Genomic DNA, 25,338 nt, shown 5'->3' with positions numbered 1-25,338 from the left:
TTTCTGGTGCAAGGAGAACTGCAGTATACATGAAGTGACCTGGAACGTGATAAACAACAGTATGAATAGTCCCAATCCTGCTCAGAGCTAGGCGGTGCTTCTTACTGTAAGTGTGAAGGGCCCCGGGCTTTATAGAACTCTATCTCTACAGACAGAACAACATTAATCCGATAAATTATAGGTTATAGAACTCTGAGGCTGGGCGAGAAAAACAGGGAGCCAAATAATAAACTATGGGATGCCAGAGAACTCATATTCAGGACTACAGATACAAGTGTTTATCTCATCAGTTCATGTTCACTTCACGTTTGCATTAATAAAAACTATTTATCTGTGTCTTTCTGCTTCTCCCTGACACACGTGCATAAAAATAGATCTTAAAGAGATATTTTTTTTACAATATTTTATAAATGATTTAGTCAGTGTTTGGCCATTGTAAAATATTTTCTCTCCCTGATTTACATGCTGACATTTATCACAGGGTGACATCTTTACAGCTGTCAGGTGCATCTCTATGGAAGGTTTGTTTCTGAGAATTCCAAAGTTAATAGAAATAATGCTATGAGAAGAGCCTTCCGTATAGCTAAACAGCCTAGGCTGTGACATTGCTTGGAGGGCGGGGTTAAATACCAATATAGGGCAATATATAGATATAGGAAGGGTTTCTGATGCTGAAACCAGAAAAATAATTATAAAAGTGGATCCTGAATAATTTGCTGCATTCTACTATATATCACTACAGGGCCTCTTTACTGCATTCTGCTATATGTCACTACAGGGTCTCTTTACTGCATTCTGCTATATGTCACTGCAGGGCCTCTTTACTGCATTCTGCTATATGTCACTACAGGGCCTCCTTACCGCATTCTGCTATATGTCACTACAGGGCCTCTTTACTGCATTCTGCTATATGTCACTACAGGGCCTCTTTACTGCATTCTGCTATATGTCACTGCAGGGCCTCTTTACTGCATTCTGCTATATGTCACTACAGGGCCTCTTTACTGCATTCTGCTATATGTCACTACAGGGCCTCTTTACTGCATTCAGCTATATGTCACTGCAGGGCCTCTTTACTGCATTCTGCTATATGACATTACAGGGCCTCTTTACTGCATTCTGCTATATGTCACTGCAGGGCCTCTTTACTGCATCCTGCTATATGTCACTACAGGGCCTCTTTACTGCATTCTGCTATATGTCACTACAGGGCCTCTTTAAAGGGAACCTAAACTGAGAAGGAGATGGATTTTTCCTTTTAAAATAATACCAGTTGCCTGACTCTCCTGCTGATCCTGTGTCTCTAATACTTTTAGCCACAGCCCCTGAACAAGCATGCAGATCAGGTGCTCTGACTGAAGTCAGACTGGATTAGCTGCATGCTTGTGTCAGGTGTGTGATTCCGACACTACTGCAGCCAAAGAGATCAGCAGGACAGCCAGGCAACTGGTATTGTTTAAAAGGAAACTTCCATATCCCTCTCAGTTAAGGTTCCCTTTCAATAGTTTCCCATTGCTGGCTAGCTGGGCTTGATGCTGGAAATGATTTTCCTGCGATCTTAGAGGGCGCCTCCCTGTACTGCGACACTGCCGCAGCCCCTCTCCCGCCAGTCACCAGCGTACAGCATTCTCCTGCAGGCGTTGAAGGGTTAATAGCGTTCTGCGTATGATAAACTATAATGAGGCGTACGGCGGGATGTTATTAGTATAAATGATAGGAGTATATTATACACACTGAGCTCACCTGATGTTTATGAGACAACCCTTCACAAGTGTATAAATAACACGGCAGAATGATGTCAGAAACGCCATGATTCACGCTAATCCCGTCTAATCGCCCCATGCAGGCAATCGTGCGTTATTGTGTGTAATAATCCCACATGATGCACGGATCAGACACCGCAATACACGGGAAGAGCCGCCGCTCCGGACGCACGGATAATGTTCCTTCATGTCCCGGCCCATCCCCGGATAATGACGGGAATACTGGGAACGTTCCGGAGCTATGCCAACATCCAGCGGTGAACCACACAGGGCTGTGGAGTCGGTCCAAAAATCCACCGACTCCAACTCCGACTCCTCAGTTTAGGATTCCACCGACTCCGACTCCGACTCCTCTAATTTGCATATTACAATTTTGTTGATTAAAAGTATGTAACATGAAATTCGTCTCTTAACTGCCAACGCTTAGGAATTTTACAAGACAACTGAAGTGAGAAGGATATGTAGACTACTATATTTATTCCCTTTAGACTAAAACTAGTCCTTGGTAAGAGTACTTGTAAAAGGTACAAACCGGAACAAAGAACATCTATCAGGCCCTAGGCAATGTAAGTGTGGGTACATGTAAGAATGATGTGCAGGTACTCTGCAGGAGAATGAGGAGATTGTAAACAGACAACACCTCTGTGTTCAATGTGCACAACATTCTCAGTGGATTCCCTGCAGCTCTGTGGGGAGTGCATATGTAGAGTATAGTACTACTGTGTAACAAAGTAAACCTGAGACAGATGAAATTAAAGTTTTATACATACCTGGGGCTTCCTCCAGCCGCCTTCAGGATAATCAGTCCCTCGTTGTACTCCTCCACCACCTGGATCTTCTGCTATGAGTCCAGGTACTTGAGCCAGTCGGGCGTAGTGCGCATGCACACACTCCGCCGCCAGGAGCATACTACACCTGTGCAGCACTATTGCGCAGGTGCAGAATGTTCCTGGCTGTGGAAGCGGCATGCGGCCGGACAGCGCTGACTGGCTGAATTACCAGGACTCATAGCAGAAGATCCGGGTGGTGGAGGTGGACAGCGAGGGACTGATTAGCCTGAAGGGGGCTGGAGGAAGCCCCAGGTATGTATAAAACTTTACTTTTCATCCGTCTCAGTTACCCTTTAATTTGTAGTCACCAAATTTTAACAACATATCAAATTATTTTATTTCATCAGCAAAGGGAGTGCATACATTTGCATAAATCAGCATCAATGCAGAATTATTTCCATCTCGTTGACCATCTCTATTAGTGACACAGCTACACATCAGGCTTTATTCTTACAGCATAGATGTTATTTAGTATATATAAGAGATTCCTGTGTACACATCATATATACAGTCACAATCAGATATGTATATCTGACCTTAAAAATACGGGGACTGCTTTATTGAAGCAGCACAAGTAACTAATTTTGATTGGTTTATTTCATTTTTGTGGACTAAGCACAGCTATTACTGTATATATACTGCATATATACATTATTTTTAATGACTATTATCTGAGAAATAGAACATGTTATCATATTTTCTATTTTAATTACAGTTACAAATTCATTAGGAGTCGGAGTCGGTGCATTTTTTCCCGACTCCGACTCCAGGCACCCAAAATTGCCCGACTCCACGACTCCGACTCCACAGCCCTGGAACCACACGCGTGTAACACGCATCATCCAACTGCGGTAGTGTCTGAATCACACCAGGAACAAGCATGCAGAAAATCTTGTCAGATCTGACAATGTCAGAAACACCTGATCTGCTGCATGCATGTTCAGGGGCTATGGGTAATAGTATTAGAGGCAGAGGATCAGCAGGACAGCCAGGCAATGGCAGCCTCCATAATCCTCTCACTTCAGAAGTCAAGTCCTTTTAACATTCGCACATAGGGATATTTTCTCTGCACTTTTCTCCTGTCTGATTACAGCTGCCATGTCTAATGCTGCATCTGATTCACTTTCATCAAACTGGTGATATTTTTTCTTATCAAACACGTCAGTAGTTGCTGTGCCTGTAGTTGGTGTTAAGAGGCCCTGTGGTGACAAAAAGTATGCAGTAAATTATTCAGGATAGCCACTTTGATGTTAATTTTGGTTTCAGTATCAGAAACACCTTCTATAGCTATTATATTGTGGTATATGGTATGTAGCAGAGCATTCTGGGAGACCAGCCATGTTTTTCTACTGGCTTTAGAACTCTTAGTAGCCAAACATCACCTGCCAGCAGTAAAAATGTCACCATGTGATAAATGCCAGAAAGTAAATCAGGGAGGAAAGTTTTTCCAATGAGCAAGCACTGACTAAATAATTTATAAATGAATATTGTAGAAAAATGAGCATTTTTATTAATTAGGTTATTTTGATTACAAGTATGTAGATGTTACACCAGCAGGCCCCATATCTGCAGACTGCTGTACAGACAGGGCAGGGCTGTCCCCATCAGGGGTGCAGCAGGAGGAGGGAGACTATCTATTGATCATTGGGCAGACTGGCACAGGTGACTGACAATCTCGTTAGACTTCCTTCCTGCTGGTGAGATCGGTTTCCTGCAGCCAATGGATGGCAGATAATCTCACATACTTTCATTACTTGTCACTGTGATAACCTGCGGGGGGTTCATGAAGATAACAGAATTACTTTTCCAGGGGAGAGATCAGCTTTATGCTGGGAATACACGATGCGTTTTTGCGTTCGTTTTTGCCGTCGTTTTCGTTTTCGTTCGATTCTACTCTCGATTCACTGCTCGATTCTCCTCTCGATTCCTTATCTTTTCTTATCAATTACATTCACTTGAATGAGGAGAATCGAAACGAAAGTAGAATTGACCAGATCCAACAGGTTGGAATTTATCTATCGAACCCATCTATCTAAAGTAAAAACTTAACGTGTATTCCCAGCATTAGCACCGACTACCGATCCATACCTGACTATGATACATACACTGACCATTATACCAGAGAGACAGAGTAACCAAGCAGCTCGGGGTGACCCAAACCACTAGGACTGTATAGGGGGATAAAAGAGGCCGAAAAGGTCTCCTACTAACAAGCAATGCTTGGTGTAATTTGCCTTCTTAAAAAACAGAAGGAAATTTGCAATAATTCAGCTATAAGTGAATATGTGTGGTTACCCACAATGCACCGCTACTGAATATGCAAATTATCTCTTTTTGCTCCTGTAAGCCAGGTTAACATCCAGAACCGCTGGTGTATAGCAAGCCTATAGCTTATACATGTTACAGAACCGCTGGTGTATAGCAAGCCTATAGCTTATACATGTTACAGAGCCGCTGGTGTATAGCAAGCCTATAGCTTATACATGTTACAGAACCGCTGCTGTATAGCAAGCCTATAGCTTATACATGTTACAGAGCCGCTGGTGTATAGCAAGCCTATAACTTATACATGTTACAGAACCGCTGGTGTATAGCAAGCCTATAGCTTATACATCTTACAGAACCGCTGCTGTATAGCAAGCCTATAGCTTATACATGTTACAGAGCCGCTGGTGTATAGCAAGCCTATAGCTTATACATGTTACAGAACCGCTGCTGTATAGCAAGCCTATAGCTTATACATGTTACAGAGCCGCTGGTGTATAGCAAGCCTATAGCTTATACATGTTACAGAACCGCTGCTGTATAGCAAGCCTATAGCTTATACATGTTACAGAACCGCTGGTGTATAGCAAGCCTATAGCTTATACATGTTACAGAACCGCTAGTGTATAGCAAGCCTATAGCTTATACATGTTACAGAACCGCTGGTGTATAGCAAGCCTATAGCTTATACATGTTACAGAGCCGCTGGTGTATAGTGAGCCTATAGCTTATACATGTTACAGAACCGCTGGTGTATAGCAAGCCTATAGCTTATACATGTTACAGAACCGCTGGTGTATAGTGAGCCTATAGCTTATACATATTACAGAGCTGCTGGTGTATAGTGAGCCTGTAGCTTATACATGTTACAGAACCGCTGGTGTATAGCAAGCCTATAGCTTATACATGTTACAGAGCCGCTGGTGTATAGCTAGCCTATAGCTTATACATGTTACAGAACCGCTGGTGTATAGCAAGCCTATAGCTTATACATGTTACAGGACCACTGGTGTATAGTGAGCCTATAGCTTATACATGTTACAGAGCCGCTGGTGTATAGTGAGCCTATAGCTTATACATGTTATAGAGCTGCTGGTGTATAGTGAGCCTATAGCTTATACATGTTACAGAGCCGCTGGTGTATAGTGAGCCTATAGCTTATACATGTTACAGAGCCGCTGGTGTATAGCAAGCCTATAGCTTATACATGTTACAGAACCGCTGCTGTATAGCAAGCCTATAGCTTATACATGTTACAGAACCGCTGGTGTATAGCAAGCCTATAGCTTATACATGTTACAGAACCGCTGCTGTATAGCAAGCCTATAGCTTATACATGTTACAGAACCGCTGGTGTATAGCAAGCCTATAGCTTATACATGTTACAGAACCGCTGCTGTATAGCAAGCCTATAGCTTATACATGTTACAGAACCGCTGGTGTATAGCAAGCCTATAGCTTATACATGTTACAGAACCGCTGCTGTATAGCAAGCCTATAGCTTATACATGTTACAGAGCCGCTGGTGTATAGCTAGCCTATAGCTTATACATGTTACAGAACCGCTGGTGTATAGCAAGCCTATAGCTTATACATGTTACAGAACCGCTGCTGTATAGCTAGCCTATAGCTTATAGATGTTACAGAACCGCTGGTGTATAGCAAGCCTATAGCTTATACATGTTACAGAACCGCTGCTGTATAGCAAGCCTATAGCTTATACATGTTACAGAACCGCTGGTGTATAGCAAGCCTATAGCATTAAATATTACACAGCCACACCAACCTCACATGTAGACAGCCTGCTTCGGACTGTTGCAAATTTCACCAGGCATTGCTTTTTAGTAGGAGGGATTTTTATACATTCCGGGTGGTTTGGGTCACCCTGAGCTGCTTGGTTACTCTGTTGTGCTGGTCCAAGCCCTATCTCATACAGCCGTATCAATCCCTGCCATGTACTGATGAGGGCCAAAAGTCAGAAACAGGCTGTCTACATGTGGGTTTGATGTGACTGTGTAATATTTAAAGCTATAGGCTTGCTATACATCAGCGGTCCTGTAACCTGTATAAGCTATAGGATTGCTATACACCAGCGGTTCTGGATGCTAACCTGGCTTACAGGGGCGAAAAGGGATAATTTGCATATTTAGTAGTGGTGCATTGTGGGTAACCACAAATATTCACTTCTAGCTGAATTATTGCAAATTTCCTCCTATGATACATTTAGGATGGGCAAATCTCCCAGCTCCCCTGCTCAAGGCTGAGATAATCTGATGTATTTTTACTTTTTGCTTATTTCTGGAAGTCCCCACCCGGCAGGCCTGACACCGAGGCAGGGAGGGTGCGAGGGAAGCCATATTCCTGTAGGGGGCACTGCTGTCTGTACATCACACGTTACATCGCTGTCTACGTCTCGCCGTACTCATACACTATACAATTTATCTGCCCAACTAGACAAATTGTAGTTTATTGCAGCCGACACCACCAACGAAATGCAGAGCTGCAATGTTGGCGCTTGGTGATGTGATCACAGTTGTACTGTGTATGGCCGGCTGTAGACCCATAACTCCAGAACACATGGCTCAGCCTGACCCTCCACTGGTGTCGCCCCCCCGCAGAAGGTCGCCCTGGGCATGTGCCATTCTGCCATAGCAGTGAACAAAGGTCATGGCAACTTGTGTGAGAGGAGTCTATATATGGCTGCCCAACCATCTCCCCCGGCCTCCCAGCCCTCACTACAGCGTATTGGCTTGGTAAAGGAAATGTTAAAGTGTGTATCCGGAAGATAAAACTATGACTAAACAAACTAGTTTAAGAAAGTTGTACAAAGTTGGAAAACTGACACAGACTTCCTTGTCCCCCTGCACAAGACATTGCTCAGAGCGTGTTGGATTTACTTGTGTGATCACTATTGTACTCCCCTGCAGCCAAACACAAAACCATCATTTCCCACAAGGCCGATCTGATTCCCAATCATTTTTCTGATGGATTTTTATGCAAGTGATTACAAAACCGATCGAAATCAGGTTGGACCTGTCGGAAATGATTTAATGACCCATCTGACGGAAAACTGCACGGTGTATTCCCAGCATTATGCCTGGTACACACAATGAGATTTTCTGGCAGATTTACTGCCACATCGATTATTTCTAACAAGTCTGATTTGATTTCCGATTGATTTTCTGAATGATTTTCCAGTCACGTGACTGAAAAATCGATCAGAAATCAAATTGGACATGCTGAAAATAATCAGTCTGGCAGTAAATCTCATCTTGTGTACCAGGCATTAAACTCCCAATCAGTGGCAGAGCAGTTTGCTTGGCATTGTATGGAGACGGGACAGTAAGAACTCCCGCAATGTCTCTGATAGACGTCAGCTCCGGCCGGCCCTGAGTACACACAGGACAATGGCTTCCTCCTCGTTGTTCTAGAGGTTATGTCACTTGTGTAAACAGCTGCATTGTATGTGGGTCTGGGCATCACCCGCAGGGCACCCTCACCTGCTCAGCAATGCCATGCATCCACACACATCCAGCACCCGCAGGGCACCCTCACCTGCTCAGCAATGCCATGCATCCACACACATCCAGCACCCGCTGGGCACCCTCACCTGCTCAGCAATGCCATGCATCCACACACATCCAGCACCCGCTGGGCACCCTCACCTGCTCAGCAATGCCATGCATCCACACACATCCAGCACCCGCAGGGCACACTCACCTGCTCAGCAATGCTATGCATCCACACAGAACCAGCACCCGCAGGGCACCCTCACCTGCTCAGCAATGCCATGCATCCACACACATCCAGCACCCGCAGGACACCTCACCTGCTCAGCAATGCCATGCATCCACACACATCCAGCACCCGCAGGGCACCCTCACCTGCTCAGCAGTGCCATGCATCCACACAACCAGCACCCGCAGGGCACCCTCACCTGCTCAGCAATGCCATGCATCCACACACATCCAGCACCCGCAGGGCACCTCACCTGCTCAGCAATGCCATGCATCCACACACATCCAGCACCCACACACATCCAGCACCCGCAGGACACCCTCACCTGCTCAGCAATGCCATGCATCCACACACATCCAGCACCCGCAGGACACCTCACCTGCTCAGCAATGCCATGCATCCACACACATCCAGCACCCGCAGGGCACCTCACCTGCTCAGCAATGCCATGCATCCACACAAATCCACCACCCGCAGGGCACCCTCACCTGCTCAGCAATGCCATGCATCCACACACATCCAGCACCCGCAGGGCACCTCACCTGCTCAGCAATGCCATGCATCCACACACATCCAGCACCCACACACATCCAGCACCCGCAGGGCACGCTCACCTGCTCAGCAATGCCATGCATCCACACACATCCAGCACCCACACACATCCAGCACCCGCAGGACACCCTCACCTGCTCACCAATGCCATGCATCCACACACATCCAGCACCCGCAGGACACCCTCACCTGCTCAGCAATGCCATGCATCCACACACATCCAGCACCCGCTGGGCACCCTCACCTGCTCAGCAATGCCATGCATCCACACACATCCAGCACCCGCTGGGCACCCTCACCTGCTCAGCAATGCCATGCATCCACACATCCAGCACCCGCTGGGCACCCTCACCTGCTCAGCAATGCCATGCATCCACACACATCCAGCACCCGCAGGGCACACTCACCTGCTCAGCAATGCTATGCATCCACACAGAACCAGCACCCGCAGGGCACCTCACCTGCTCACCAATGCCATGCATCCACACACATCCAGCACCCGCAGGACACCCTCACCTGCTCAGCAATGCCATGCATCCACACACATCCAGCACCCGCTGGGCACCCTCACCTGCTCAGCAATGCCATGCATCCACACACATCCGGCACCCGCTGGGCACCCTCACCTGCTCAGCAATGCCATGCATCCACACACATCCAGCACCCGCAGGGCACACTCACCTGCTCAGCAATGCCATGCATCCACACACATCCAGCACCCACAGGGCACCCTCACCTGCTCAGCAATGCCATGCATCCACACACATCCAGCACCTCACCTGCTCAGCAATGCCATGCATCCACACACATCCAGCACCCGCAGGGCACCCTTACCTGCTCAGCAATGCCATGCATCCACACACATCCAGCACCTCACCTGCTCAGCAATGCCATGCATCCACACACATCCAGCACCTGCAGGGCACCCTCACCTGCTCAGCAATGCCATGCACCCACACACATCCAGCACCCGCAGGCCACCCTCACCTGCTCAGCAATGCCATGCATCCACACACATCCAGCATCCACAGGACACCCTCACCTGCTCAGCAATGCCATGCATCCACACACATCCAGCACCCGCAGGGCACCCTCACCTGCTCAGCAATGCCATGCATCCACACACATCCAGCACCCGCAGGGCACCCTCACCTGCTCAGCAATGCCATGCATCCACACACATCCAGCATCCACAGGACACCCTCACCTGCTCAGCAATGCCATGCATCCACACACATCCAGCACCCGCAGGGCACACTCACCTGCTCAGCAATGCCATGCATCCACACACATCCAGCACCCGCAGGGCACACTCACCTGCTCAGCAATGCCATGCATCCACACACACCCAGCACCCGCAGGGCACCCTCACCTGCTCAGCAATGCCATGAATCCACACACATCCAGCACCTGCAGGGCACCCTCACCTGCTCAGCAATGCCATGCACCCACACACATCCAGCACCCGCAGGCCACCCTCACCTGCTCAGCAACGCCATGCATCCACACACATCCAGCATCCACAGGACACCCTCACCTGCTCAGCAATGCCATGCATCCACACACATCCAGCACCCGCAGGGCACCCTCACCTGCTCAGCAATGCCATGCATCCACACACATCCAGCACCCGCAGGGCACCCTCACCTGCTCAGCAATGCCATGCATCCACACACATCCAGCACCCGCAGGGCACCCTCACCTGCTCAGCAATGCCATGCATCCACACACATCCAGCATCCACAGGACACCCTCACCTGCTCAGCAATGCCATGCATCCACACACATCCAGCACCCGCAGGGCACCCTCACCTGCTCAGCAATGCCATGCATCCACACACATCCAGCACCCGCAGGGCACCCTCACCTGCTCAGCAATGCCATGCATCCACACACATCCAGCATCCACAGGACACCCTCACCTGCTCAGCAATGCCATGCATCCACACACATCCAGCACCCGCAGGGCACACTCACCTGCTCAGCAATGCCATGCATCCACACACATCCAGCACCCGCAGGGCACACTCACCTGCTCAGCAATGCCATGCATCCACACACATCCAGCACCCACAGGGCACCCTCACCTGCTCAGCAATGCCATGCATCCACACACATCCAGCACCTCACCTGCTCAGCAATGCCATGCATCCACACACATCCAGCACCCGCAGGGCACCCTTACCTGCTCAGCAATGCCATGCATCCACACACATCCAGCACCTCACCTGCTCAGCAATGCCATGCATCCACACACATCCAGCACCTGCAGGGCACCCTCACCTGCTCAGCAATGCCATGCACCCACACACATCCAGCACCCGCAGGCCACCCTCACCTGCTCAGCAATGCCATGCATCCACACACATCCAGCATCCACAGGACACCCTCACCTGCTCAGCAATGCCATGCATCCACACACATCCAGCACCCGCAGGGCACCCTCACCTGCTCAGCAATGCCATGCATCCACACACATCCAGCACCCGCAGGGCACCCTCACCTGCTCAGCAATGCCATGCATCCACACACATCCAGCATCCACAGGACACCCTCACCTGCTCAGCAATGCCATGCATCCACACACATCCAGCACCCGCAGGGCACACTCACCTGCTCAGCAATGCCATGCATCCACACACATCCAGCACCCGCAGGGCACACTCACCTGCTCAGCAATGCCATGCATCCACACACATCCAGCACCCGCAGGGCACACTCACCTGCTCAGCAATGCCATGCATCCACACACATCCAGCACCCACAGGGCACCCTCACCTGCTCAGCAATGCCATGCATCCACACACATCCAGCACCTCACCTGCTCAGCAATGCCATGCATCCACACACATCCAGCACCCGCAGGGCACCCTTACCTGCTCAGCAATGCCATGCATCCACACACATCCAGCACCTCACCTGCTCAGCAATGCCATGCATCCACACACATCCAGCACCTGCAGGGCACCCTCACCTGCTCAGCAATGCCATGCACCCACACACATCCAGCACCCGCAGGCCACCCTCACCTGCTCAGCAATGCCATGCATCCACACACATCCAGCATCCACAGGACACCCTCACCTGCTCAGCAATGCCATGCATCCACACACATCCAGCACCCGCAGGGCACCCTCACCTGCTCAGCAATGCCATGCATCCACACACATCCAGCACCCGCAGGGCACCCTCACCTGCTCAGCAATGCCATGCATCCACACACATCCAGCATCCACAGGACACCCTCACCTGCTCAGCAATGCCATGCATCCACACACATCCAGCACCCGCAGGGCACACTCACCTGCTCAGCAATGCCATGCATCCACACACATCCAGCACCCGCAGGGCACACTCACCTGCTCAGCAATGCCATGCATCCACACACACCCAGCACCCGCAGGGCACCCTCACCTGCTCAGCAATGCCATGAATCCACACACATCCAGCACCTGCAGGGCACCCTCACCTGCTCAGCAATGCCATGCACCCACACACATCCAGCACCCGCAGGCCACCCTCACCTGCTCAGCAACGCCATGCATCCACACACATCCAGCATCCACAGGACACCCTCACCTGCTCAGCAATGCCATGCATCCACACACATCCAGCACCCGCAGGGCACCCTCACCTGCTCAGCAATGCCATGCATCCACACACATCCAGCACCCGCAGGGCACCCTCACCTGCTCAGCAATGCCATGCATCCACACACATCCAGCACCCGCAGGGCACCCTCACCTGCTCAGCAATGCCATGCATCCACACACATCCAGCATCCACAGGACACCCTCACCTGCTCAGCAATGCCATGCATCCACACACATCCAGCACCCGCAGGGCACCCTCACCTGCTCAGCAATGCCATGCATCCACACACATCCAGCACCCGCAGGGCACCCTCACCTGCTCAGCAATGCCATGCATCCACACACATCCAGCATCCACAGGACACCCTCACCTGCTCAGCAATGCCATGCATCCACACACATCCAGCACCCGCAGGGCACACTCACCTGCTCAGCAATGCCATGCATCCACACACATCCAGCACCCGCAGGGCACACTCACCTGCTCAGCAATGCCATGCATCCACACACATCCAGCACCCGCAGGGCACACTCACCTGCTCAGCAATGCCATGCATCCACACACATCCAGCACCCGCAGGGCACACTCACCTGCTCAGCAATGCCATGCATCCACACACATCTAGCACCCGCAGGGCACCCTCACCTGCTCAGCAATGCCATGCATCCACACACATCCAGCACCTGCAGGCCACCCTCACCTGCTCAGCAATGCCATGCACCCACACACATCCAGCACCCGCAGGCCACCCTCACCTGCTCAGCAATGCCATGCATCCACACACATCCAGCACCCGCAGGGCACCCTCACCTGCTCAGCAATGCCATGCATCCACACACATCCAGCACCCGCAGGGCACACTCACCTGCTCAGCAATGCCATGCATCCACACACATCCAGCACCTGCAGGGCACACTCACCTGCTCAGAAATGCCATGCATCCACACACATCCAGCACCCGCAGGGCACCCTCACCTGCTCAGCAATGCCATGCATCCACACACATCCAGCACCCGCAGGGCACACTCACCTGCTCAGCAATGCCATGCATCCACACACATCCAGCACCCGCTGGGCACCCTCACCTGCTCAGCAATGTCATGCATCCACACACATCCAGCACCCGCCGGGCACCCTCACCTGCTCAGCAATGCCATGCATCCACACACATCCAGCACCCGCAGGGCACACTCACCTGCTCAGCAATGCCATGCATCCACACACATCCAGCACCCGCAGGGCACACTCACCTGCTCAGCAATGCCATGCATCCACACACATCCAGCACCTGCAGGGCACCCTCACCTGCTCAGCAATGCCATGCACCCACACACATCCAGCACCCGCAGGGCACCCTCACCTGCTCAGCAATGCCATGCATCCTCACACATCCAGCACCCGCAGGCCACCCTCACCTGCTCAGCAATGCCATGCATCCACACACATCCAGCACAAATCCACCAATCACGTGTTAGCACAGGTTTTAGCAGTGAAGGCATTGGCTGGCGTGGGCGTCATGTCACCCCTGCAAGTAGTGTCTGGTGTTTATAACTTATTACTGAGATTTTACTTACCGTAATACGCTGTATAAATCATACACACATACAATGAGGTCACACACAGGACTGGTCCATGTACTCATGTGCTACATACAGTTCAAACTCGAAAAATTAGAATATCATGCAAAAGTCAATTTATTTCAGTTATTCTACATAAAAGGTGAAGTTAATCTATGAACTAGGAACCCTTTGCAGGTGTTTTGGGTGAATTAGCTGATTAGAGTCTGACACTCTGAGCCGAGAATATTGAATCTATTCACAGTAGTTTAATGGGCTGAGATTTTGGGGTTCCCATAAGCAGTAACCATAATCCTCAACATTCTAACAAATAAAGGCTTGACATATATCACTCTGCATGTAATGAGTCTATTTCATGTATTAGCTTCCCCTTTTACGTTGAATTACTGAAATAAAAAGGACTTTAGCACAATATTCTGATATTTCCAGCTTCACCTGTACATGAGAGCAGTCTGCTCCACGACAAATGCGCCAGCGATGCAATCTACACGGGAAGACACGCAGCACACGTACCAAACACCCCCCATGTAAGCAGGGATCCCGCCTGTGTCAGATCTACAGATAGAGTTACTGCTGAACGATCTGCATCAGTCAGAAAATCAGGCCCTTTATGCTGACCGTTCTAAAGCCCGGCACACACCTACAATTATAATCAGCCAATCACTGACCAATTCTACCGCCTCCATGTTGTATGAGGATCACCATACACTGAATACCATGAACAGATCGTGGAGTCAAACTATCATACTACATGGAGTTAGTACAATTGGTCAGTGATTGGCCAATCAAAATTGAAAGTGTGTACCAGGCTTTATTGAGACACCTGTAAATGTATATATCATGGGACCCAAATAGTAATAATAATAATATACTGGAAAGTGCACCGAGCTGTAGCCAATAGCAGCCGGTCAGATGGCCGGTGAATGAGATCGGCAGTGATTGGCTGTTAGAGGCGCACAGCTCCTGCAATCTGCGCAGTGTTACTCCCTACGCCATGCTCTGTTTGCTGCCTGTAATAAGCTGTGTACAGTTGCCACACTAATGAGATGTAACACAGGGGAACAGTCTGCCTATGTGAGCCACGTGTGGTGACCTGTGAGTCTGGGTCCAGGAAGTGACATCACACCGGTGTCCAGCCAATGGCAAGGCGGCATGCCACGTAACAACATGCTGGGTGCAAACAAGGGGCGCTCTGGCACTCACCAGCCGCAAGTTCCTGATAACGTCCCGTTCCCTCGGCTACCCAGCAAGAGCAGTGCAAGAAGGGGGCAAAGGGCAGAGGGCAAAGGTCAGGGCAAGATCCGGAACAGGGGCAGAATAAAGGGGGAGGGAGAGAAAGAGGAGGGGTTTATCCGGGCAGAAGTGTTAATAGGTTACAGACAGGATGCAAATGATGCTCAGAGACTATGGCATGTGTGTCCCCAATGAGCCCTAATGTCACTGTCACTTCTCTGATGTACTGCATGTCACTCCTCTGTATGGCTGGATAACTGCATGTCACTCCTCTGAGGAAGTGTATGTCACTCCTCTGTATGGCTGGATAACTGCAGATCACTCCTCTGAGGAAGTGCATGTCACTCCTCTGTATGGCTGGATAACTGCATGTCACTCCTCTGTATGGCTGAATAACTGCATGTCACTCCTCTGTATGGCTGGATAACTGCATGTCACTCCTCTGTATGGCTGAATAACTGCATGTCACTCCTCTGTATGGCTGGATAACTGCAGATCACTCCTCTGAGGAACTGCATGTCACTCCTCTGTATGGCTGGGTAACTGCATGTCACTCCTCTGTATGGCTGGATAACTGCATGTCACTCCTCTGTATGGCTGGATAACTGCATGTCACTCCTCTGTATGGCTGGATAACTGCATGTCACTCCTCTGTATGGGTGGGTAACTGCAGGTCACTCCTCTGTATGGGTGGGTAACTGCAGGTCACTCCTCTGTATGGGTGGGTAACTGCAGGTCACTCCTCTGTATGGGTGGGTAACTGCAGGTCACTCCTCTGTATGGGTGGGTAACTGCAGGTCACTCCTCTGTATGGGTGGGTAACTGCAGGTCACTCCTCTGTATGGGTGGGTAACTGCAGGTCACTCCTCTGTATGGGTGGGTAACTGCAGGTCACTCCTCTGTATGGGTGGGTAACTGCAGGTCACTCCTCTGTATGGGTGGGTAACTGCATGTCACTCCTCTGTATGGGTGGGTAACTGCATGTCACTCCTCTGTATGGCTGGATAACTGCATGTCACTCCTCTGTATGGCTGGGTAACTGCATGTCACTCCTCTGTATGGCTGGGTAACTGCATGTCACTCCTCTGTATGGCTGGGTAACTGCATGTCACTCCTCTGTATGGGTGGGTAACTGCATGTCACTCCTCTGTATGGGTGGGTAACTGCAGGTCACTCCTCTGTATGGGTGGGTAACTGCAGGTCACTCCTCTGAGGAACTGCATGTCGCAACCCTGTATAGCTGATGATCTGCACGCAACTACTCTGTATGGCTGGATAACTGCATGTTACACACCTCTAAGGAACTGTATGTCACACCCCTGTATGACTGGGGAACTGATGAACTACATGTCTCAGCATTCCTAGGACTGCCTGACGCTGTGGTCGCCTGTGGGTTGTCCGGCCTAGGCTATTATCTGAACGCTGGCATTCTCAGAATAGCTTGCAGGAATGTGATAGAATTGTCCACCAGAAGAAAGAACTACCTGCAAAGTACACAGATCTTTTTTTAGCCGAGCCGTTTGCCTTGGGTGTTAAATGACTTTTGTTCACACAGACGGGTCCGGCCAAATTCCTGCCTTTCCTGTTATTGTTCTATTTAACAGCCCTGACACCTGTGAGTGTTCCTTCGCTACAGCACGCCTCTGCCTGTTCCCCCCGATAATGAGCGGACGTCTGCAGGCCGGACCCCCAGGGATGGGGGGGGGGGGGGGGGGGGAGAACGCTGATCCATGGATATCACACCAGTATATTCTACAGCTATATACTCCTGTGTCCCCCTGATAATGAGCGGACGTCTGCAGGCCGGACCCCCAGGGATGGGGGGGGGGGGGGGGAGAACGCTGATCCATGGATATCACACCAGTATATTCTACAGCTATATACTCCTGTGTCCCCCTGATAATGAGCGGACGTCTGCAGGCCGGACCCCCAGGGATGGGGGCTGTTATATGTATATCACACCAGCATATTCTACAGCTATATACGCCTGTCCCCCCACCACCCGATAATGAGCGGACGTCTGCAGGCCGGACCCCCAGGGATGGGGGGGCTGCTATATTTATATCTCACCAGCATATTCTACAGCAGTATATTCCTATCCCCCCTCCCAATCATAACCGGAAGACTGCAGGCCAGACACAGACTATGTTGGTGCTATTCATATGTTTATTGATTTTCTGATTGGGTTTCTGCCTGCTGTCTCTCTCCTGTAAATATTATACTGAGGAAGCTTAAAGGGGAACTCAGGATGAGCTCAAATATAAACATAACTTCCACTTCTGAAAAAGCATCTCGGAAGCGAGTTAAAATAAACTTTCTGTGCCATTTTTCACACCCCCTGCTGTGTTTATATTTTCAGCTTCTGCTGAGCGCTGTAATACATGTGTCCTTGAAGCTGTAATGGAAATAATCTGTTTCTCTAATGTCCGCTCACTCATGCAGGTGAATCAGCAGCTGCTTACACTAATTGTTAAAGGATACCCGAACTGATGTGTGGCATAATGAGATAGACATGGGTATGTACAGTGCCTAGCACACAAATAACTATGCTGCGTTCCTTTTTTTCTTTCTCTGCCTGAAAGAGTTAAATATCAGGTATGTCAGTGGCTGACTCAGTCCTGACTCAGACAGGAAGTGACTACAGTGTGACCCTCACTGATAAGAAATTCCTCTTTTTATCTCTTTCTTGCTCTCAGAAGCCGTTTTCTGCTAGGAAAGTGTTTTATAGTTGGAATTTCTTATCAGTGAGGGTCACACTGTAGTCACTTCCTGTCTGAGTCAGGACTGAGTCAGCCACTTGCATACCTTATATTTAACTCTTTCAGGCAGAGAAAGAAAAAAAGGAACGCAGCATAGTTATCTGTGTGCTAGGCACTGTACATACACATGTCTGTCTCATTATGTCACATTTCAGTTTGGGTATCCTTTAAAGGTTATTTTACAATTACCGCAGCTGATCACTTCTGAAGGATAAAAACTATTTGAAACGCTATAAATGGCAAATTTTACTACCACGGAACACCCAGCGCAATGACACGCCTGTCAGGGACGGCAATGGTTCAGTGCAATCTGTAAAGCACTTTAGAAGTGAATAATACTGATGATAGAGTGCCCCTTTAATGATTGGGGTTAGTCAATGGTCTGGAGCACGTTAGGCTACAAACAGCTTCTCATTACACTGGAATTAGATGCAAGGGCCATATGAGGGTTATTCTGTGTTTCCCGACGTTCATTAAATAACACTACTATCCTTAAAGGACAAATTAAGCGAGAGGGATATGGAGGCTACCATATTTATTTCCTCTTAAGCAATACCAGTTGCCTGGCTGTCCTGCTGATCATAGCCCCTGAACAAGCATGCAGCAGATCAGGGGTTTCTGACACTATTGTCAGATCTGACAAGATTAGCCACAAGCTTGTTCCAGGCATGATTCAGACACTACTGCAGCCAAATAGACCAGCATGGCTGCCAGGCAACTGGTATTGTTTAAAAGGAAATACACGTCAGCCTCCATATGCCTCTCACTACAGTTGTCCTTTAATATGCTGGTGTAGAGGACAGTAAGGAAAGGCATGTGTGAATGAAGCCACAAGCTATAGCAGAACCTACAGAACCTCCTCCCTCCATCAGGTCTCCTCCTCTACGTCAGGTGATCTGTCCTGGTGATGTCTCTACCATGAGTGGTGAGAAGAGACAGGATATAAGGGGTCCACTAGCTCAGGTCAGGGTGATCTGTCCTGGTGATGTCTCTATCATAAGTGGTGAGAAGAGACAGGATATGAGGGGTCCTCTAGCTCATGTCAGGGTGATCTGTCCTGGTGATGCCTCTACCATGAGTGGTGAGAAGAGACAGGATATGAGGGATCCTCTAGCTCAGGTCAGGGTGATCTGTCCTGGTGATGTCTAGCATAAGTGGTGAAAAGAGGAAAGATATGAGGGATCCTCTAGTCTAGCTCATGTCAGGGTGATCTGTCCTGGTGATGTCTCTACCATGAGTGGTGAGAAGAGACAGGATATGAGGGATACTCTAGCTCAGGTCAGGGTGATCTGTCCTGGTGACGCCTCTACCATGAGTGGTGAGAAGAGACAGGATATTAGGGATACTCTAGCTCAGGTCAGGGTGATCTGTCCTGGTGATATCTCTACCATGAGTGGTCAGAAGAGACAGGATATGAGGGATCCTCTAGCTCATGTCAGGGTGATCTGTCCTGGTGATGCCTCTACCATGAGTGGTGAGAAGAGACAGGATATGAGGGATCCTCTAGCTCATGTCAGGGTGGTCTGTCCTGGTGAGGGATCCTCTAGCTCAGGTCAGGGTGATCTGCCCTGGTGATGCCTCTACCATGAGTGGTGAGAAGAGACAGGATATGAGGGATCCTCTAATCTAGCTCATGTCAGGGTGATCTGTCCTGGTGATCCCTCTACCATGAGTGGTGAGAAGAGACAGGATATGAGGGATCCTCTAGCTCATGTCAGGGTGATCTGTCCTGGTGATATCTCTACCATGAGCGGTGAGAAGAGACAGGATATGAGGGATCCTCTAGCTCAGGTCAGGGTGATCTGTCCTGGTGATGTCTCTACCATGAGTGGTGAGATGAGACAGGATATGAGGGATCCTCTAGCTCAGGTCAGGGTGATCTGTCCTGGTGATGTCTCTACCATGAGTGGTGAGAAGAGTATGAGGGAGACATTAGTAATGATAGGTGAGCAGTGTGCAGAAGCTGCAGTACGAAGCTCTTCTCCATATTTCTGGAGAACACTCACCAGGGTCTCCCCGGACAGAACTTCCAGCAAGGAGATGAGGTTGTGTCCATCTCGGAGGTCTTCATAGAGATCATTAACATGACGGTGAGCCTGAGAAAGAGAAGAAGACAATACATTAATCCATCAAATGGAGATAACAGACTGCACTTCTAATGAGTGACAACAGGAAATAGCGGTCATTTATCCCTAGCGGCACGTGGAGGCCGTGGAGACACGGCACAGAGGAGCTGGGAACACCCTACGTGAAGTGGCTGCACTTTGCCCATTGAGAAGAACATGTTATGCTGGCAACAGGGTGGAGGACTTGGCACAATCTCTACCTGGTTGCGAAGCAGAATTTAACCTTTCGTCTGGAATGTTAGAGCCACCTCGCCCAACGTCATCCATCAGTGTCAGCGCTTGGAGCGCAGCATGGAGAGGTGTGATAAGGAGCTGTGAGCACAAGCTAGCGTTAACCCCCCCCCCCAAAAAAAACAACAATGGAGGATTCTTTACAACACATGGGGAACCCCAGAACTTGCTCATTCTAGCGGCTCCACGACCAAACGGGCAAAAAGCTGCAGGACTTTAGTTGGAGGAGCTAGCTCCTGTCCATCGAGCTGCCCACAGACTTCAGCGGAGTTCCTCCAGCAGACCACCCCCGACCCTCTCCCCCTCCCCGGCCCAGAAACTTGCTGAACAATCAGAGGCATTCTCCACACCTCAGCACTGGGCAGAGTGTGCCCTCATGATATACGGTTAGTAGAATCGTATAAACAGGCCTCACGGACAGATTCCTGGCCGGTACTGGCACATTTTCCTGGCGCTTGACTCATCTCCACGAGACGGCTATACGGACATAAAGGGTCCAATGTATTCGGGATCCCTGGAGGCCAAATAAACACGCCGTGTGGAAGATATGAGCGGCCAGATCTGCTGCACATGCTAAACTCACCGAGGCTTGAGGCACGCTATGCGGCCTATGAGTCATTTTCCACAGGCCCCGTCCCTACCAGCGGGCCCCATCCCTACCAGCGCACCGAGCTGCGGGGGCTCACACTCCACACACCAGGGGTACCCTCGCTGCTGAAGACCTCTTTCATGAAGGGCCTCTTTGTTATCGGAACTCGGTTATATTATTTCAAGCAAAAATGAAAGTTGCTAAAAGCTGCTGTAGGTGAAAAGTGGCAATAAATCTGTACATGGAATTCATGGAACTTTATTTGTGTGGCTGATCCCAGGACCTCCTGAAGGCCGCCCAGACAAGAAGATGAAAAACAGTGGACTTCATCTGTCAATCACCACAGAGGAAAGAACAACTGTGTGATCTGCAGCAGCCAATCAGAGCACAGAAACAGACAACGAAAAGATCCCAGCAGCCAATCAGAGCACAGAAACGGAGAGAGAGTGAAAAGAATGCCGCAGCCAATCACAGCAAATAAAGCGAGAGTGATAAGAACGCAGCAGCCAATCAGAGCACAGAAACAGACAACGAAAAGATCCCAGCAGCCAATCACAGCACAGAAATGGAGAGAGAGTGAAAAGAATGCAGCAACCAATCAGAGCACAGAAATGGAGAGAGAGTGAAAAGAACAGCAGCCAATCACAGCACAGAAACAGACAGAGTAATAAGAACGCAGCAGCCAATCACAGCACAGAAATGGAGAGAGGGAAAAGAATGCAGCAGCCAATCACCGCACAGAAACAGAGAGTGAAAAGAATGCAGCAGCCAATCACCGCACAGAAACAGAGAGTGATAAGAATGCAGCAGCCAATCACAGCACAGAAATGGAGAGAGGGAAAAGAATGCAGCAGCCAATCACAGCACAGAAAGAGAGTGATAAGAATGCAGCAGCCAATCACAGCACAGAAATGGAGAGAGGGAAAAGAATGCAGCAGCCAATCACCGCACAGAAACAGAGAGTGATAAGAATGCAGCAGCAAGTTGTGACGACATAAATGGACAGTCGATCTAAACAGTCGAGAAGATCCAGAGACTCAGCACAAATTGGTTGAAGCAATGTGGCAATTTTAACTTGAATTGGCTGTTGAATCTCAAGAACAGGACATCCTTGTTTCCCGTGTGGCCGGGCTTAACTCTAACAGCCAGTTATTATGAAAATAGGTTATTATATGCAGAACTTCAAAGGGCGTCTGATAATAACCCGGCCGGGCGTCCGAGAGTTAAACGCTGCCACAAAGACCGCTTTATCCGCTGAGGCCGCGCAGAGAATGCTCCGTCTGTCTGCTCTTCAGCGGCGATAAAACCCGTGAAATCTGCCGTGTCTGAGGCGAAGGGCGCGCCGGAACAACTCGGGACTCGAGAAAACCTGTCATAATACGAAACATCCCAAATTGCAGGCTGTGATGCTGATCCTCCGGCCTAGGGACGCCCATCAGGAACACACCTGATCAGCAAACTACTTCCAGGTGAATGACAAACACACACAGGGGCATCCTTCACCTGAACTATTCCTGATGGTTTTAGGTGATAGTTTCCTGCGTGTCATGAGAATAGTCCCGCCTTCAGAAATCCTCAGCTGGTGTTTCTCCTGGGTGTCCCCCAATAGGGATCGTTAATGAGATGCAATATTTCCGAGTTGATGCAGGATTATGCAAATTTATTTAGCTTAAAAATGCACCAATTGGATCCTGCTGAGGTGGAATCCGATTGGTCCTTTTTCAAGCTACATACAAAGCATAACCAAACCTGCATCAGCTTGGAATTCTTTGCATCTCATTGACCCTCCCCCTCTACCCTACTTTCCACAAGGCAGAACAGGACACTCCCCAGGAAGCCAATCAGCACGTCTGTACAATGATTGTTCATCAACTGTCACTCAAAACCATCACAAAAGCTGGCAGGTCTATGAAGCTTAGGAAACGAGTGCAGCCATCTGACCGGCATCACTGCGAGAAAACCAGCCCAATTCATGCCAACCACAATGGCAGCCTCCATATATATATAGGAGAATGATGGGGAAAGCTGGGATTAGGACACTGTCCCCCCCATCCGGGTCATATCCGGCACTGAAGGGGTGATCAGAGGAAACCAGCCCCTTACTAGACAGCAGGCGGGTGATGTCCCCACCTGGGTCATATCCGGCACTGAAAGGGTGATGAGAGGAAACCAGCACCTCACTAGACAGCCGGCAGGAGACACGGGGATTATAGAGGCAATACCAATCATGGCATATTTCCATAATACATAATTCAGGGAACGCCTGCAGGTAAACAGCATAAGGGAGCAGATGTACATCACACAATAAGGCTGACATGACAAGGACAGATGGCTCCTACTGTCACCCAAATTCCGGTCTGCCGTTCTGGGCCACGAGCATGTACAACCCACACGCCACACCGCATCATACGTGGAAGCCACAAACTGCTGTCACATGACATATAGGCAGCCTGCAGTCACATGACATACAGCCTGCGGTCACATGACTTCTACTGCCAGTGCCACCCAATGTCCTGTCTGCCATTCTGAGCCACAAGCATGTACAACGCACACGCCACAAACCAGGCATCATACGTGGAAGCCACAAACTGCTGTCACATGACATATAGACAGCCTGCGGTCACATGACTTCTACTGCCAGTGCCTCCCAATGTCCTGCTCACCATTCTGAGCCACGTACATGCACAACACACACACCACACACCTGGCATCATACGTGGAAGCCACAAACTGCTGTCACATGACATATAGACAGCCTGCGGTCACATGATTTATACAAACTTTGGTCACATGGCTTCTACAAATTGCGGTCACATGTAGGGGTATCACCACATCCTGATATAATAAAATATACTTCATACTTCACAAGCTCTTCACACTACAGATGGACTCTGGTATAGCCAGGTAAGTATAGAGTGGGTGGAGCATTTCTGTCATGTGACTAGGAGCCAGTAAATGTAAGCGGGCGTGGCTGTGGAGTTTCAGGTCTCCACACACTACAGAAGGACTCTGGTGTATCCAGGTAAGTATAGAGGGGTTGGGAGAACATTTCTGTCATGATACAATGAGCCAGTAAACGTAAGTACATTTCAGGCCTTTTCACACACTTGTCGAGCAAGCATCATCATTAGTGAACCATTTACATTGAAATATAAAGCGTATGAAGTACGACTGCTGAGCTGAACACACGGCATCCTCAGGGGCAGCGGAGCTCCCGCCCATGCGGTGTCATGTCACACTCAGGGCATCCTCAAGGGTGGAGGAGCGCCCCCCATGCAGTGTTAGTCACACTGAGGGCATTACCAGGGGCAGAGGGGCGCCTGCCATGCGGAGTCAGTCACACTCAGGGCATCCTCAGGGGCGGAGGAGCACCCCCCTTGCGGTGTCATGTCACACTCAGGGCATCCTCAAGGGCGGAGGAGCACCCCCCATGTGGTGTCATGTCACACTCAGGGCATCCTCAGGGGCGGAGCTCCCGCTCTTGCAGTGTCATGTCACACTCAGGGCATCCTCAGGGGCGGAGGAGCACCCCCCCCATGCAGTGTCAGTCATACTCAGGGCATTACCAGGGGCGGAGGTGCGCCTGTCATGCGGAGTCGGTCACACTCACAGCATCCTCAGGGGCAGAACTCCCACTCATGCTGTGTCAGTCACACTCAGGGCATCCTCGGGCGGAGGAGCACCCCCATGCGGTGTCATGTCACACTCAGGGCATCCTCAGGGGCGGAGCTCCCGCTCATGCAGTATCATGTCACACGCAGGGCATCCTCAGGGGTGGAGGAGCACCCCTCATGCAGTGTCAGTCACACTCAGGGCATTACCAGGGGCGGTGGGACGCCCGCCATGCGGTGTCATGTTACACTCAGTAACAGCGGTAAGCCATGCACCAACACACACCATGACAGCTGATTGTTTAGAGCAGGTGATGGGTACAGCCAGAGCGGAATCAACAAAAAGCAGATGGAGCAGTGAGGAGCAAAGATGGAAGGTAACCTACCTCTGCTCTCCAGTGCTGCAGAGCCGACAGGAGAGTCCGGAGGACATAGCGGAGACAGAGCAGGAGGAGGAGGTGGGCAGAGGT

At 49.9% G+C, this 25,338-nt stretch overlaps 1 protein-coding gene across 11 annotated transcripts in view; it reads right to left on the bottom strand.

The window, feature by feature from the left end:
* PLEC (plectin) overlaps positions 1-25,338 on the bottom strand; it is a 367,871-nt gene that overhangs the window by 84,844 nt on the left and 257,689 nt on the right. For 8 of the 11 annotated variants that reach the window (XM_068238141.1, XM_068238140.1, XM_068238148.1 and 5 more), the window contains 2 exons: positions 20,318-20,407; positions 15,523-15,558 (listed from right to left, as the gene is read on the bottom strand). In XM_068238141.1, coding sequence (XP_068094242.1) covers positions 15,523-15,558; positions 20,318-20,407 — 126 coding nt within the window. The remainder of the gene's footprint in view (positions 1-15,522; positions 15,559-20,317; positions 20,408-25,338) is intronic. The other 3 variants (XM_068238142.1, XM_068238149.1, XM_068238146.1) reach the window with 1 other exon arrangement.

Source organism: Hyperolius riggenbachi, chromosome 5 (assembly GCF_040937935.1).
Source record: "Hyperolius riggenbachi isolate aHypRig1 chromosome 5, aHypRig1.pri, whole genome shotgun sequence".
NCBI lineage: Eukaryota > Metazoa > Chordata > Amphibia > Anura > Hyperoliidae > Hyperolius > Hyperolius riggenbachi.
Note: the sequence above shows the minus strand (reverse complement) of the source record. Positions and strands in the feature narration are given on the sequence as shown.